The 13,986-nt window shown below is 33.1% G+C and overlaps 1 protein-coding gene across 1 annotated transcript; it reads left to right on the top strand.

The window, feature by feature from the left end:
• Positions 1-1,593: 1,593 nt before the first annotated feature.
• On the top strand, positions 1,594-12,463 carry rac3a (Rac family small GTPase 3a). Its single transcript, NM_001002754.2, is given in 6 exon segments — positions 1,594-1,749; positions 5,999-6,070; positions 6,182-6,299; positions 8,218-8,280; positions 8,376-8,535; positions 11,355-12,463. Coding segments are annotated over 6 exon segments (579 nt in total). The 5' UTR covers positions 1,594-1,714; the 3' UTR covers positions 11,486-12,463.
• Positions 12,464-13,986: the final 1,523 nt, after the last annotated feature.

Here is a 13,986-nt window from a genome sequence, read left to right as displayed (position 1 = left end):
TTTTTTTTTGGTAAAATTTCTGCTGCTGGATATTCTTGATTATCCTAAATTCCATTCCTTTCATTCTCTGTAAAATTGTCCATTTAAGATATTTACAAAATCTTTTTTTTAAATATATTATTTTCAAACTTTTAAATTTTGAAATCTAAAAATAATTAACTTTTTAAAATATGCCCAATTTGTTGTTACATTTTTTAAATCTAGGATACCTACTTCTCTAATCTTTAATTCAGGCAATTTAGTAGATACATTTGAATATGTTACAGTGTTATGTGCAAATTTTTTTTAAAGCAATAGGAATAGCTTTACTTAAAATATTAAATTCTCTAAAGGAACATTTTATCTAATTTTTTCATAAATGAATTATGTTGAAGAATTAGATTATTTTCATCTAAAAGATCTAAAACATATAATGTTTTTATCATACCACTCTTTGAATACTAATTTTCTGTTTACAGTAATGGATCGGTTGTTTCACAACACTGTTCTCTGACCAGGCAGCTGCTTAGCTTCAGTGGGTCACCATGTGAGAGTCACAGAGAGCTATAGCTGCCAGCTAGGTTTAGTTGTATATCATTTGCTGGTTTACCTGTATTCGTCTAAAAAACACTATGTGTACCCACACAGAAAATGCTGACCCTTTGACAAATAGCTTACCTATTAGCTTTTTACACTAGCCTATACAGTTGAAATCAGAATTTTAGCCCCCCTTTGAATTATTATTTCTTTTTAAAAATATTTACCAAATGATGTTTAAAAGAGCAAGTAAATTTTCACAGTCTGATAATATTTTTTCATCTGGAGAAAGTCTTATTTGTTTTATTTTGGCGAGAATAAAAGCAGTTTTTAATTTTTTAAACACCATTTTAGGATCAAAATTATTAGCAGCTTTAAACTATCCTTTTTCGATAGTCTACAGAACAAACCATCATTATAAAATAACTTGCCTAATTACACCAGTTAAGCCAATTAACCTGGTTAATTTAAGCTTTAAATGTCACTTTAAGCTGCATAGAAATGTCTTGAAAATATCTAAAATATCATGTCATCATGGCAAAGATAAAACAAATCAGTTATTAGAAATTAGTTATTAAAACTATTATATTTAGAAATGTGTTAAAAAATCTTCGATAAACAGAAAAAATAAATAAAATAATAAACAGGGGGGCTAATAATTCTGACTTCAACTGTACGTTAGAGGCGTTTTTTTGTGTGTAAATGCACACACAATTGTTTGTAATCGTGAATTAATGTCATTTTATACTGATCTATCTGGGTAATTCTGCCTCACCCCTCCACACCCAACACAACAACTGTTAACCAAATGGCACAGGAATGACAGTTGTTCTCTAAACTGACCTTGTGACTGCTCTGTTAATCTCATTTACAACTGCTTTAAAAATATAAACGTGCTCTTAAGAAGCCAAATGTAATATTCGGTGTTTAATCAATAGCCTATTATAAAATCTTTTCGCAAGCGCGTCGTATATAGTGACAGAGAAACCAGCAGACGGCGCCTCACAAGACTTCCGGAAAAGCACGAAGCATCTATTCGTGTTTTTTCGGAATTATCGTGAAATACCCCCGACTGCCACTCACCGCTGGTGCTGCTGCAGCCGAACAGCATTAGTACCAGCCCACGGGTACCTCCACATCTCATTTCAGGCTGTTCCTTCAGATTCCTCGCTCGTCGGAGACCACTCGTGAACTGCAAATGCAAGCCATCAAGTGTGTTGTTGTCGGCGACGGGTAAGATGATGAATAAAAGCTAGCACTGATGCGTTTGTGCGGAGCTTTTTTTTGCGTGAAAAGCAATTGTTGCGAGGGATTGTGGGCTGGATCGGCGAACGAGTGGGGTTTGCTCGGACAGAATGGACCATTACATAATTATTAAACATATCCTAATATTTCTGTGTCGTTTCCCGTATCATTATCGTTTTAAATGACGGATAGATGTGGATATTCTGTGTGATGGCAGGCTGTTTTCTGAAGTGTATTCTCCGGCTTTTATAATTTGTGTGTATACGTTCAGTTTTTTTTCACTTTTCCCCAAAGAATCTCTTTCCTTTAAAGTAGCGCGACAATGTAATATGTGAAGCATGCTAATATTCAATCTCGTGCAGTGTAGACATGAGATGCGCGTGTACGGCGGAATCGCTATGTAATGATGTCATGTTTTCACACCTTCATTCGCTCCAGTGGAAATGATCCACTCCCAGAAATCACACAGCGATCGCCAGAATCAACTTGAGCATTAATACTTTCATAATTAATTCTCTCTCTTTTTAAATCAGAGCGTAGTCTAGATTATTTTATCATATACCAGAAATTAGGTCATTTTAAATTAAATTAAAACACATTAAATAAAATCAGTTCATTTGTGTTGAGTACATATGACGTATGGCTGTTATATAGGCTACTGTGTCTTCATTATAGCCAATGATCTTCAGGAGCCTAATAACTATTGATACTGGAAATGTGGATCAAAAATATTTCAAGTTCATGTATTGGAAATGTTTGTGTTCATCAAGTAATTCTCGAAACAGAAGTTAATATTTCAATAATTTTGTAACACATTTGCATGTACATGGTTGTCCATCGGAACACAGCCATTGTGCTGCTTAAATGTTTTAATATAATTTTGTATCTCTTTGAAGCAATTACTACTTGATAATTATCAGTCAGCTCAAACCAGTCTGGCCATTCTTCTCTGACCTCTGGCGTCAACAAGGCATTTGCACCCACAGAACTGCCGCACACTGGATATTTTTTTTTTCTTCTGACCATTCCCTGTAAACACTAGAGATGGTTGTGCGTGAAAATCCCAGTAGATCAGCAGTTTCTGAAATATTCTCAGACCAGCCCATCCGGCACCAACAACCATGCCACTTTCATAGTCAATGAAATCACTTTTCTTCCTCATTCTGATGCTCGGTTTGAACTGCAGCAGATCGTCTTGACCATTTCTACATGCTTAAATGCATTGAGTTGCTGCCATGTGATTGGCTGATTAGAAATTTGCCTTAATGAGCATGTGGACAGGTGTACCTAATAAAGTGGCCGGTGAGTGTATACTAAAATGTCAGCTTAATAATATTGTCAGTAATTTATTGGCTTAAAAAGCTGCTCGGTAAAATGATAAATAATTATAAAAAATGAAATGATCTTAGCTGTGAAGCCATTACTGACTGATACTGTTTGAAAAAGACTAAAATATGAGTTTAATCTGATATTAAAGAGAATGATAGAAAAATAAATACATCACTCAAAACTCTAAATATTACTAAATTTATGTCTTTGATTCACACTTTCACGCTGTGGAGAATTAACATTAGCTATTTTTCACTGACATTTGTCATCTTGTAGCCGTTTAAGTTTTAACCGCTCTCCCACCTTACACTATTATTTGCAAACACATTTTATAGCCTACTCAGGGTTTTCATCTATCAAACATACTATTTTGGTCTTTTCCTTTAATATTTTTTTAATGTACATCCCATTCATTATCACACATCCTCACTTGTCCTCCCCTTTTCCTAACTTTTTATCTCTCTTCCTTATTTACTTTCAGCCTGCTACTTAATTTCCTTTTACTGCTCTTTACTCCGCTTTAAATAAAGCCTGTGCTTTTTTGATGACAAGAAGCTGTCAGCCTGTATTCATGGCTCATCTGGTGGGACATTTTATTGGAGAGAGGTCAATGTGATGCCTGGATGCTATACTAAAGCCTCTCTGCCTGCTTCATTCCTTCATTAATGTGCCGTGAAGGCGAGACACTCCAACTTTCAATTTTAGAGATTGTGGCCCTTCACAATGTGCCTTTTCAATGTAAAGAAAACTATGGTGCCAGATCACTCTCAATAATAATATATTTGCATTCATAAAATTCATGAATGCACAACACAAATTAAAAATTTAAAACGAATCATTGATTCACATGAATCAGTTAAATAACGGACTCGTTTATACTACGATCATGTGCTGCCACCTGCTGGTATTTTCAGAATATCATTTTGTCAGAATGTTATGTTTGTATTGAATCCCATGAAATGTTGTCGCTTTAATTGTTATGTAAATGCATTTATTATCTAATTTAATTATAGGTGCAGATACTTTGCCCATTATTGAATTGTTATCAGCCTATATAACTCTGATTAAATTGCTAAATTTAGCTTGAAAGATATTATTCTTCGTAGAGTCAAGGAAAAAAATCTTGTGTTTATGAATTTTATGAACGCGAATGTATTATTATTATTTATACTGATCTGGCTACATAGAAAACCTCCAAAGTACACTTTTGGGTGTGTCACACTTTTAAAAACTGTGTCTTTAGATCTCAATAGCCTATGTGTGAACCTAAAGTTGCTGAGACTTTTTATTTCAGTATGTTGATTTACTTCCAAATGAAAAGGAATATTGAGTAAGGGGCGGGGCTTTTTTGCACATCATTCTCTAGTAGCAGACTAACGGTGAGGGGTGTGGTTAAAATATTGTAGTTAAAGCTGGCAAACTGACGTCAACAGAAAAACCCTGAATACAAATGGTCAGATTTTGATTGATGTTTACACTGTAAAAAATGTTCGTAATTTCAATGGTAAAAACGGTTTAACAGTAAGTTAAACCGTAAGCAGTACCGTAACAGTAAGCATGGCACTTCATTCACTTCACTTTATGCAGTTTTGTTGACATTATTATTGCTGTTTTTAGTTTTTTCTCTTTTGAGTTATGCACATTAGAGTTTGATGCTTTGTCTAATGTTGATAAATAATGCTTTTTTGTCATTGACCAGTGTTTTGAAGTACTAACATCTACACGACTTAACTTTCTCAACCATTGTGTTTTTGTTTGTCTGGCAATGTTAAATTGTGTAGATGTTATTACAAGTTAAACCATTTATTTATGACAAAATACAGTAATTTAACCTAAGATTTTGATAGAAAATATCATATTTAATCGCAATAAAATTTATGTCCATAACGATGATAAGTTCTGGACATTTTTGCTCAATATTGATTGTAAGAACCAACGCAGCAGAAATATGCAACAATTCATTCATTTTCTTTTCGGCTTAGTTCCTTTATTAATCTGAGGTCACCACAGCGGAATAAACTTCTTTTTTCTTCCAAAACAAAAGGATAAGTTTTTCGAGAGATCAACCCATATGAAACAAACTGTTGTTGTACTCGTGTAAGTCTCAAAAATTCTTCAGAAAGTCCAAATATAATTAATATAGGATAGGATGTCTAATGTAACTGAAAAAACTTGAAATATTTTGTTCCAGAAACTCTGTAATTTGGGACACCTAACATAGGAATGAGACCAGTTGGAATCTAAAAACTGACATTTGTCACACACTGAGGACACCACATGGCAATTTTTTATCGTAAATTCTGCAGATTTTATTTTACAGTGTACCAAAACTATTTTTTTCAGTGGATTAACTTAGCACACATTAATTGTTTACCTAAAAAATAACAATGTGCACTAGCCATACATTTTCACTTAAGCAGTAATTACAGCCACCAGACTTTACAGTTTTACAGTTTAGACTTTAGTTTTACTAATTTTTATATTCGAAAGCATTTTATGAGGATTTTTTTCATTGATAATTTGCCTGATTATATACAGCATTTAATTCTACAAAAATGTGAAAAGAAATCAGGTTGTTGGCAATATGTTCTAAATTATTAAGTTATAAATAGAGATTTCCAAAATTCTCTCAGTAAAAATCTTTCTTTGACTCCTTTGACTTATGTCCAACAACAAAAACTTGAATTTTGAAAACTTGAATGTATTCAAATTAATGCAAATTTAATAATATGATGCCTCATTTGCATATCTAAACATAACATTTTGGGGAAACTTGTATTACAAAAAAGTTTGTTTTATATTAATGCAATCAGTTACACAATCTATTGACCTGCAGTGTTTTGCCTGAATGATCAAAAGCTCTTAGTAGTTCAGTCACACTCACACCTCAGCGTCTTCTGTGTTTCAGTGCCGTGGGTAAGACGTGCCTGCTCATCAGCTACACCACTAATGCCTTCCCAGGAGAGTATATACCCACAGTGTGAGTTCAGTGTGTTGAGTTTTGAACTTCTGTGTCAGTTTTGCTCTTTTGTGTCAGCTCTTTAAGGCCCCATTTGTGTAATGTTGTGAAAAATCTGCTTGTAACCCTCAGGTTCGACAATTACTCTGCCAATGTTATGGTGGATGGCAAGCCTGTCAACTTAGGCCTTTGGGACACAGCAGGACAAGAGGACTATGATCGCCTTAGACCACTCTCATACCCCCAAACGGTACCGAAACATCTATTTTATTGGCTAATTTTGACTGATTGTAAATCAGTGTTTCCCTACTTTGTTCCTGAAGGCACACCAACAGTACGTTTTGGACGTCTCCCTTAACCATTAACTCATTACTTCAGTTTTTAGAGTCTCTTCTAATGTTCTGCTGGTTTGATTCAGGTGTGTTTGATTAGGAAGAGGTTAAAAATGTGTACTGCCAGAATAGGGTTGGGAAACACTGTTGTAAATAATTGTTTTGATTAGCTAGGAGTAAAGTTTTTTTTGAGTAGTTAATAATATAGTTGTTAAATGAGTAGTGATAATAATGCTGTCGTTTCTTGCAAGTTTGTTTACCAAAAAAAAACATACTTTTATTTTATTCATTACTAAGACTGCATTCATAACTAGACATTTGATTATAAAGAATAAACTATATTTTTGCTGTGTCTTGTTTTGTAAATTATAATCAAAAATTACAATTGGACAGTATTTTGTGCATGTAGTCATTAGTTAATATAGTATAAACAGCCAGGACCATATATATTTGGACATCAACACTATTCTAACAGTTTTGGCTCTATACACCAACACAATGAAATGAAACAAACAAGATGTGCTTTAACTGCAGACTGGCAGCTTTAATTTGAGGATATCCGATGAAAAAAATCAGATGAATGGTGTAGGAATTACAACAGTTTACATATTTGCCTCCCACTTGTTAAGGGACCAAATGTAATGGGACAGTTGGCTTCTCAGCTGTTCCATGGCCATGTGTCCCTTAATAATTCCCTTATTATCCTAATTACAATGAACAGATAAAAGGTCCAGAGTTCATTTCAAGTGTGCTATTTGCCTTTGGAATCTGTTACGGTCAACTCTCAAGATGAGATCAAAAGAGATGTTACCATCAGTCAAGCAAGCCATCATTAGGCTAAAAAAACAAAACAAACTCATTAGGGAGATAGCAAAAACATTAGTTGTCCAGATATATATATATACACATTTGGAAAATGTATGGATACGTCCACTTACCTCTTTTTGTCAATATAAAAATGTATTTCAGCATTAAAACATTTGCGGTCAAAATTAATTTTTAAAATACTTTTATTGAAAAAAGTTGCATCAAATGGATCAAAAGCTCAAAACTTGAGCTTCCTTTTTGTAAATAATAATATAATAATATCACATTTGAGCTTTGTTTGAGCTATCACTGTAATACATTTCATTCAAATAGAGTAAAGTCTTACCAACGCAACCATACCCTGAATGATATATGCACTTTTTCTTTGAAATGATAAAAGTGATGTACATTTGAAGAGAAAATTATTAGTCCTACTGTAAAATTTTTATTCTTTTTCCAATATTCCCTAGTGATGTTTAAGAGAATAAGGAAATTTTTCAAAGTGTGTCCTATTATATTTTTCTTCTGCAGAACAGCTTGTTTTTAGTTTGGCTGAAATAAAAATTATTATTAATAATAAAAAAGTAAAAACTGTTACATTCAATATTATTAGCCTGTTAAGATTTTTTTTAATTGGCTACATAACAAATCACATTTGTTCAATGACTTGTCTAATTAATCTACAGTAACTTGTTTAGTTAACCTAATTAATCTAGTTAAGCCTGTAAATTGGACTTTATGTTGAATACTGGCAAAATGACTAGTCCTATTTAAAGCTTAGTTATTACAAATGAGCAAATCAAACGTTTATGTTTAAAAATGTTAAAAATCTTCTCTCTTTAAAACATAAATAAAACATTAAAAAATTCTCTGGAGGGCTAGTTTTTTGTCTTTAACTGTACATATATAATTTCAGAGGTCTATATTTCAGTTTTCCAATGTCCTCTGCTTTATATAGTGCAATGTAATCTAAAATGAATAATTGATAGCATTGATTTTTTACAAAGAGTCTCCTTTTGCTTTCTACAGGATGTGTTTTTAATTTGCTTCTCACTGGTGAGCCCTGCATCCTTTGAGAACGTCAGGGCAAAGGTACGTATCTATCAAGAATAACATTGCAATATTTCCTGTACATCAGGACTGCTTAAATAGGTGGCCTTGTTTTAACACATTTCATCTCTTCATAGTGGTACCCTGAGGTTCGCCATCACTGTCCTAACACCCCCATCATACTTGTGGGCACCAAACTCGACCTGCGGGATGACAAGGACACTATTGAACGTCTACGGGATAAGAAACTAGCTCCTATCACTTACCCTCAAGGTCTTGCTATGGCTAGAGAAATTGGTAAGAATGGTTTGTGCAGTGGTGTGAAAAAGCATGTGACCCCTTCCTGATTTCTTTTTTTTTTTTACATGTTAGTCACACTTAAATGTTTCAGATCATCAAACATATTTAAATATTAGTCAAAGACAACACAAGTAAACTCATCATGAAGTTCATTCACTCATTTTCCTTTGGCTTAGTCCCTTATTTATTAGTGGTCACCACACCAATTTAGCTTACATCATGAAGTTTTTAGTATTTAAAATAAAGGTTTTTATTCAAAACTACATAGCCCTGTGTGGAAAACTGGCACATTTATTTGAAGCTTAATCATAATTTTGCATGAATGATTCAACTTATGTCAATTTCCTTGCTAGTCCTTTTTACAGAAAAGTGTGTTCATCTGTAAAACTTTTTAAAAATATTTTTCTATTTTAATTATTATTTTTATTATTATTGTTTTTATTATTATTATTATTATTACTATTGTTATTATTATCATCATCATCATCATCATTATTATTGTTTCTATTATTATTATTATTATTATTATTATCTTTATTATTATTATTACGTTTTTTCTTCAAATGTTTTAACTGACCCCCAAAACCCCAGTCATAGATTACCTAAGACGTCATAGAAGGTCCCTTAATTTATTTTATTGTAAGCTGGATACACTTGACTCCAAAAAATTCATATATAAAGTTGAAGTCAAAATTATTCATCCTCCTGTGATTATTTTTTTATTCAAATATTTCTCAAATGATGTTTAACAGAGCAAGGACATTTTCACTGTATTTCTTACAGACTTTTATAATATTTCTTTCTTCTAGACAAAGTCTAATTTGTTTTAGTTCGGCTAGAATAAAAGCATCTTAAAATATGTTAAAACCATTTTAAGGTCAAAATTCTTAGCCCCGTCAAACAATATTTTTAAGAAGGTTTACAAAACAAACCATTGTTATACAATGACTTGCCTAATTACCCTAACCTGCCTAAATAACATTATTAACCTATAGTTACATCTTTAAAGATCAGATCACACTACTTTTATTGTCGGTCACAAAAGTCACTATGTCATATTTATGCCATTTTGTCTTGATAAAATCTTGACTTATTGTGGGTAGCTAATGTACCAGACTACACGTTCTTCAGTCATCCTGTGACATCTACGACGAGCGTTATTTCCCAAAGCAGACACAAGTGTTGCTATAACAGTATTTCCTTTGTCAATTTAAATGTTTTTTAATCCTATGTAAGTCTCAATAAACACTGATGCTTGCTGACAACTAGGCTACAATATTTAAGGGCATTCATAAGAACATTGATACGATCAAACGTATATTTCCTTTTTAATATTGAGATATTTTCTTTTAAATCTAAATGTATGTTTTCTAGCCATGGGTTGCTTATTAAACATTCCCTTGCCTGAATTTGCCATGAGTGAGACATGAAAGCACAGAAAAAACAGAAAATGAAAGCACATCAGCAGCAAGAAAAATCAGATGCCCGAGACATAATCTTTAAAATAATTACATATTAAAAAATTAGCTAATTTATGACATGAGGTTTGTGATACAATCACTGTGAAGCAATAATTAAGTCCTTTTTTCGAGAGCAAAACAAATCAACCCGCACAGTGGAGTAGTGGATGGGCTCAAACTAAAATATAATTTATATATTTTCCTTGTAAATTCTTTTTTTTTTTAAACAAATTTCATTCGCTATAATTTGTATCTTAATTTTAATGTTTTTTGTTTGTTTGTCAGTTATCTACTTGATTAAGAAAAATAACAAATAACATCTGCGGTGAAGTGCTTCAGAATCAGCCATGCTTCAGCGCCAAAACACAAACTGGTTTGTTAAATAAATAAATCTAGCCTAATCTTAAAGTGAAATTCACCGTTTCAGAGAAACTTAAATTAAACTTTTGATTTTTAATGACAAAATCATCCATTGCTGGTGAGTTTCAATTTAATTAGTTTAATCAAGTAGTTTAAATAAGCAAGACAGGCTTTTACAATGTATTAGCAGCACTGAAAGTGTTTCCAGATTACCTCGAAAGAACAAACTCAGACGGAAGATGTCTGCATATTTGTGTCAGTCTGTCAGTTAAAATCGCTTAAAATACTTTAATAGTTCAGAAAAATTAGTTAAAGTTTGCATAACCAATAATTGATCTTATCCACCCATAAGTAAATATGCAGCCTATTTTTTACCTGACGTATTAACGGCAGCACCTGCGGATATAACTGATAAACTATGTGCTCCTATTGTCCAGTGTCACCCATGTGACGGAGCTCATCATAAAGATCGGGAAAAAATGTAACATGATAGACTTCCTGTGATGGTGACGTGAGGCGTTGCAGACATTGTATTGGTTGTCGTGAACTATGCCACATTACACGAGAAGAAAAAAATTAACCTTGGGTCACGACGCCCAATTGTCGTTTACGACTCCCCACGACACACTACATCAAGGAAATTGTGACAAAATCATGTGATCTGACCGGGGCTTAAATTCCACTTTAAGCTGAATACTAGTGTCTTGAAAAATATCTAGTAAAATATAATTTACTGTCATCATGGCAAATATAAAATAAATTAGTAATTAGAAATGAGTTATTAAATCTATTATATTTAGAAATGTGTTGACATTTTATTCTTTCCGTTAAGCTGAAATTGAGGGGAAAATATATATGGGGTGGGGTTAATAAATCAGGAAGGCTAATAATTCTGACTTCAACTGTATTATACAGAACAGCCACTTATAAAAAACACCTAAACACCTAAAATTTTAATGGTGTTTCTCTCTCTTTTTGGATTCTCTGTCTTTGTAGGTGCTGTGAAGTATCTGGAGTGTTCTGCTCTCACGCAGCGGGGTTTAAAAACCGTCTTTGATGAGGCCATCCGTGCTGTTTTGTGCCCTCCTCCTGTGAAGAAGCGGGGCAAGAAGTGTACTGTGTTTTGAGAAACATCTCGGCCATTTCCTTCATCTATATGCCATGCAAACAGCAAGCTCTTACTGTTCAGTTCTGCTGATACGAACTGATCAGTCCACTTTATGAGGTGTCAAAACGCATTTTTCTGTCTTATGTCTGATGCAACAGATCAACATAAAAATGCCAAATTTGCTTTGTTTGCGTTTTTATTCAGATTTGCCTTAAGAGTGGAGGGGGTGACGTAAGGCCACGACGTGCGTGTGTGTGTGTCAGGATGAGTTATTAGTTACTGAAAATCAAGCATAGCGAGTTCTCTGCCCCGTTCCAACACAAGGTTAATTTCTTCAGAGCTTATTGTGTGGAAATTGTTGCTGTATATATTTTACCTGCAGCAGGTACCGTTCCCTTTGGGGATGGTGAATGTGTCAGAAGTTTATTGTGTAAATAATAGCTTTTGCAAGGTAAATGCGTGGCCATGGTCGGTTCTCTTACCTGAGGGGTGACTGTAAAAACCTTTTACTTTTTAGTATTTTACTTTTTGCCTGTTCAACATTTCATACTGTACCTGCGTTTATCTGTGAATGTACTGTATGTCAATGACAGAAATATTACACTCCTGTGAAATACTATAACAAAAAATACTATACAAAATAAACTGTAATCACAACTGGACTGCATATACTACAGATGAAAGTAATTTTGTGTAGACTGTATGTTACACTAAAAGCTTGTTTTGTCTTTATAATTTTAATTTCCTATATATTTTGATATGATTGAAGGACAATGAAATGTGCCATTACTGATTAGGGCTAAAATAATGCCCGCTTGTTGTTGTTGTTTGTTTGTTTTTTTGGGAAGTGTTCATATATTCCTTTGATTTGATTACATGATTAATCTTACAGTTTTAATGAGATAAAATGTGTCTGCTCTGATTGAGGATTTATGTTTTCAGGACTGTTTGTGATTTATTGATGTAAAGACTGAAATTGAACTACTGGCAGATATAGAATCACTGTCGCTGTTTCTGTTGTTTGCCTTAAGATAAACCAGGATGTGTGAGACACTGTGAAGGTATGGTTGTGGTGGTATTTGATTCATGTCATGGGTAACTATGTGAAAAGCATAATAAAGTGCTGCAAAAGATATCCAAACTTCACTCAAATGGCAGTATATTATAACATAAACTTAGATGAAGATTTTTTTTAAATAAAAAAATGTATTATATTTTTACAATACAAATTGATAACATAATTTATCATATATATATATATATATATATATATATATATATATCCTCCTGAGACCCCGCCCATTGACTTGTGTCCTTCGTAGTGGACATTGCGTTTAAAAGAATTTTCTTTGAATTGTTTGAGCTACTCTGTCAAGTCCTGTTGTACTGTTCAGAGGACATCCTGGGCTTTCTAGTGATATGTCGTTTGATTGGCTGGCATGCTAGGAACCATTTCTTACACTGCATCCAAAATGGCTGACTTACAAACATGCACATTTTATGGGAAAGAAAGAGGCATGTAAAATTTAGCTTTTTAAATGTTTTTTTTCTGTTATTATTACATATACATTTGTTTATTAAAGTCAGGAACAAAAATTAGCTTTCAAAACTGTTAACTTGTTTGTGTTTCAAAATATCATCCTTTTTTAAAATAATTGAGGGAGACTCTGATTTAGAGTCTGACAGTTAGAGCATTAAAGACAATTAGAGAATGACAATCAGTTTTAAATTACTTTTATGTTAAAAAATTTTTTTGGATTAACATCACTTCTTTTTTTTTGAGTTCAGCTCTCTTTCAACTAAACTGTTTCAGGAATTTTAATACAAACGGGTAAAAAATGGCTTTTGTTTCATTTTCGTTACAATAATATTGGATTAATATCCCTTTACAGCCAATTCCTGAAAAGTTTTGTTGTCTGGCGGTCGTTTCGAACTAAAATAGTCCTGTTGTCCACTACAGGGACATGCTGTAAAATTAAAAATAAAAACAAAATGTAAAAACTCTAAATTATAGAATTGTTTTAAGGATGTAGAAAATCACAGATTTTTTTTTTTCTTCGGGTCTCATGTATATATATAAAATTTACCAGTGAAAAACAAATTAAAACAGGTATGTTGTATGTTCTCTTATAAAGCTGGATAATAGAGTAGTAAAAAATTGTTTGCATTGGCCAAAACTGATTAGCTGGAGTCACGCTGAAGCGATAGCCAACAGAGTATACCCAAGACTTCTTCAATATTTTCTCATGTATGATGGCATGGCACTGGCTCAATTATATGGGTCAAATTCTGGACATTTGTCAGTGGGGGGTGGGTCTTTCGAACCAGCAGAACTCCCCTGGCTACGGGCCTGAAATAAAATAAAAAAATTATTTACCCCCCTTCCACGTATTTTCCCATCATAACCATTAGTTGAGTACTATGTTGTAATCATTCACATATATCATTAAATCAGATCCACCCAATTTAACAGCTGAATTTGGGTTTCTTGTGATGAAATTCATAAATAATAAATGTAAT

Source organism: Danio rerio, chromosome 3 (genome assembly GCF_052040795.2).
Source record: "Danio rerio strain M-AB ecotype USA chromosome 3, GRCz13ab, whole genome shotgun sequence".
Lineage (NCBI taxonomy): Eukaryota > Metazoa > Chordata > Actinopteri > Cypriniformes > Danionidae > Danio > Danio rerio.
This window is presented reverse-complemented; position numbering and strand designations above follow the sequence as displayed.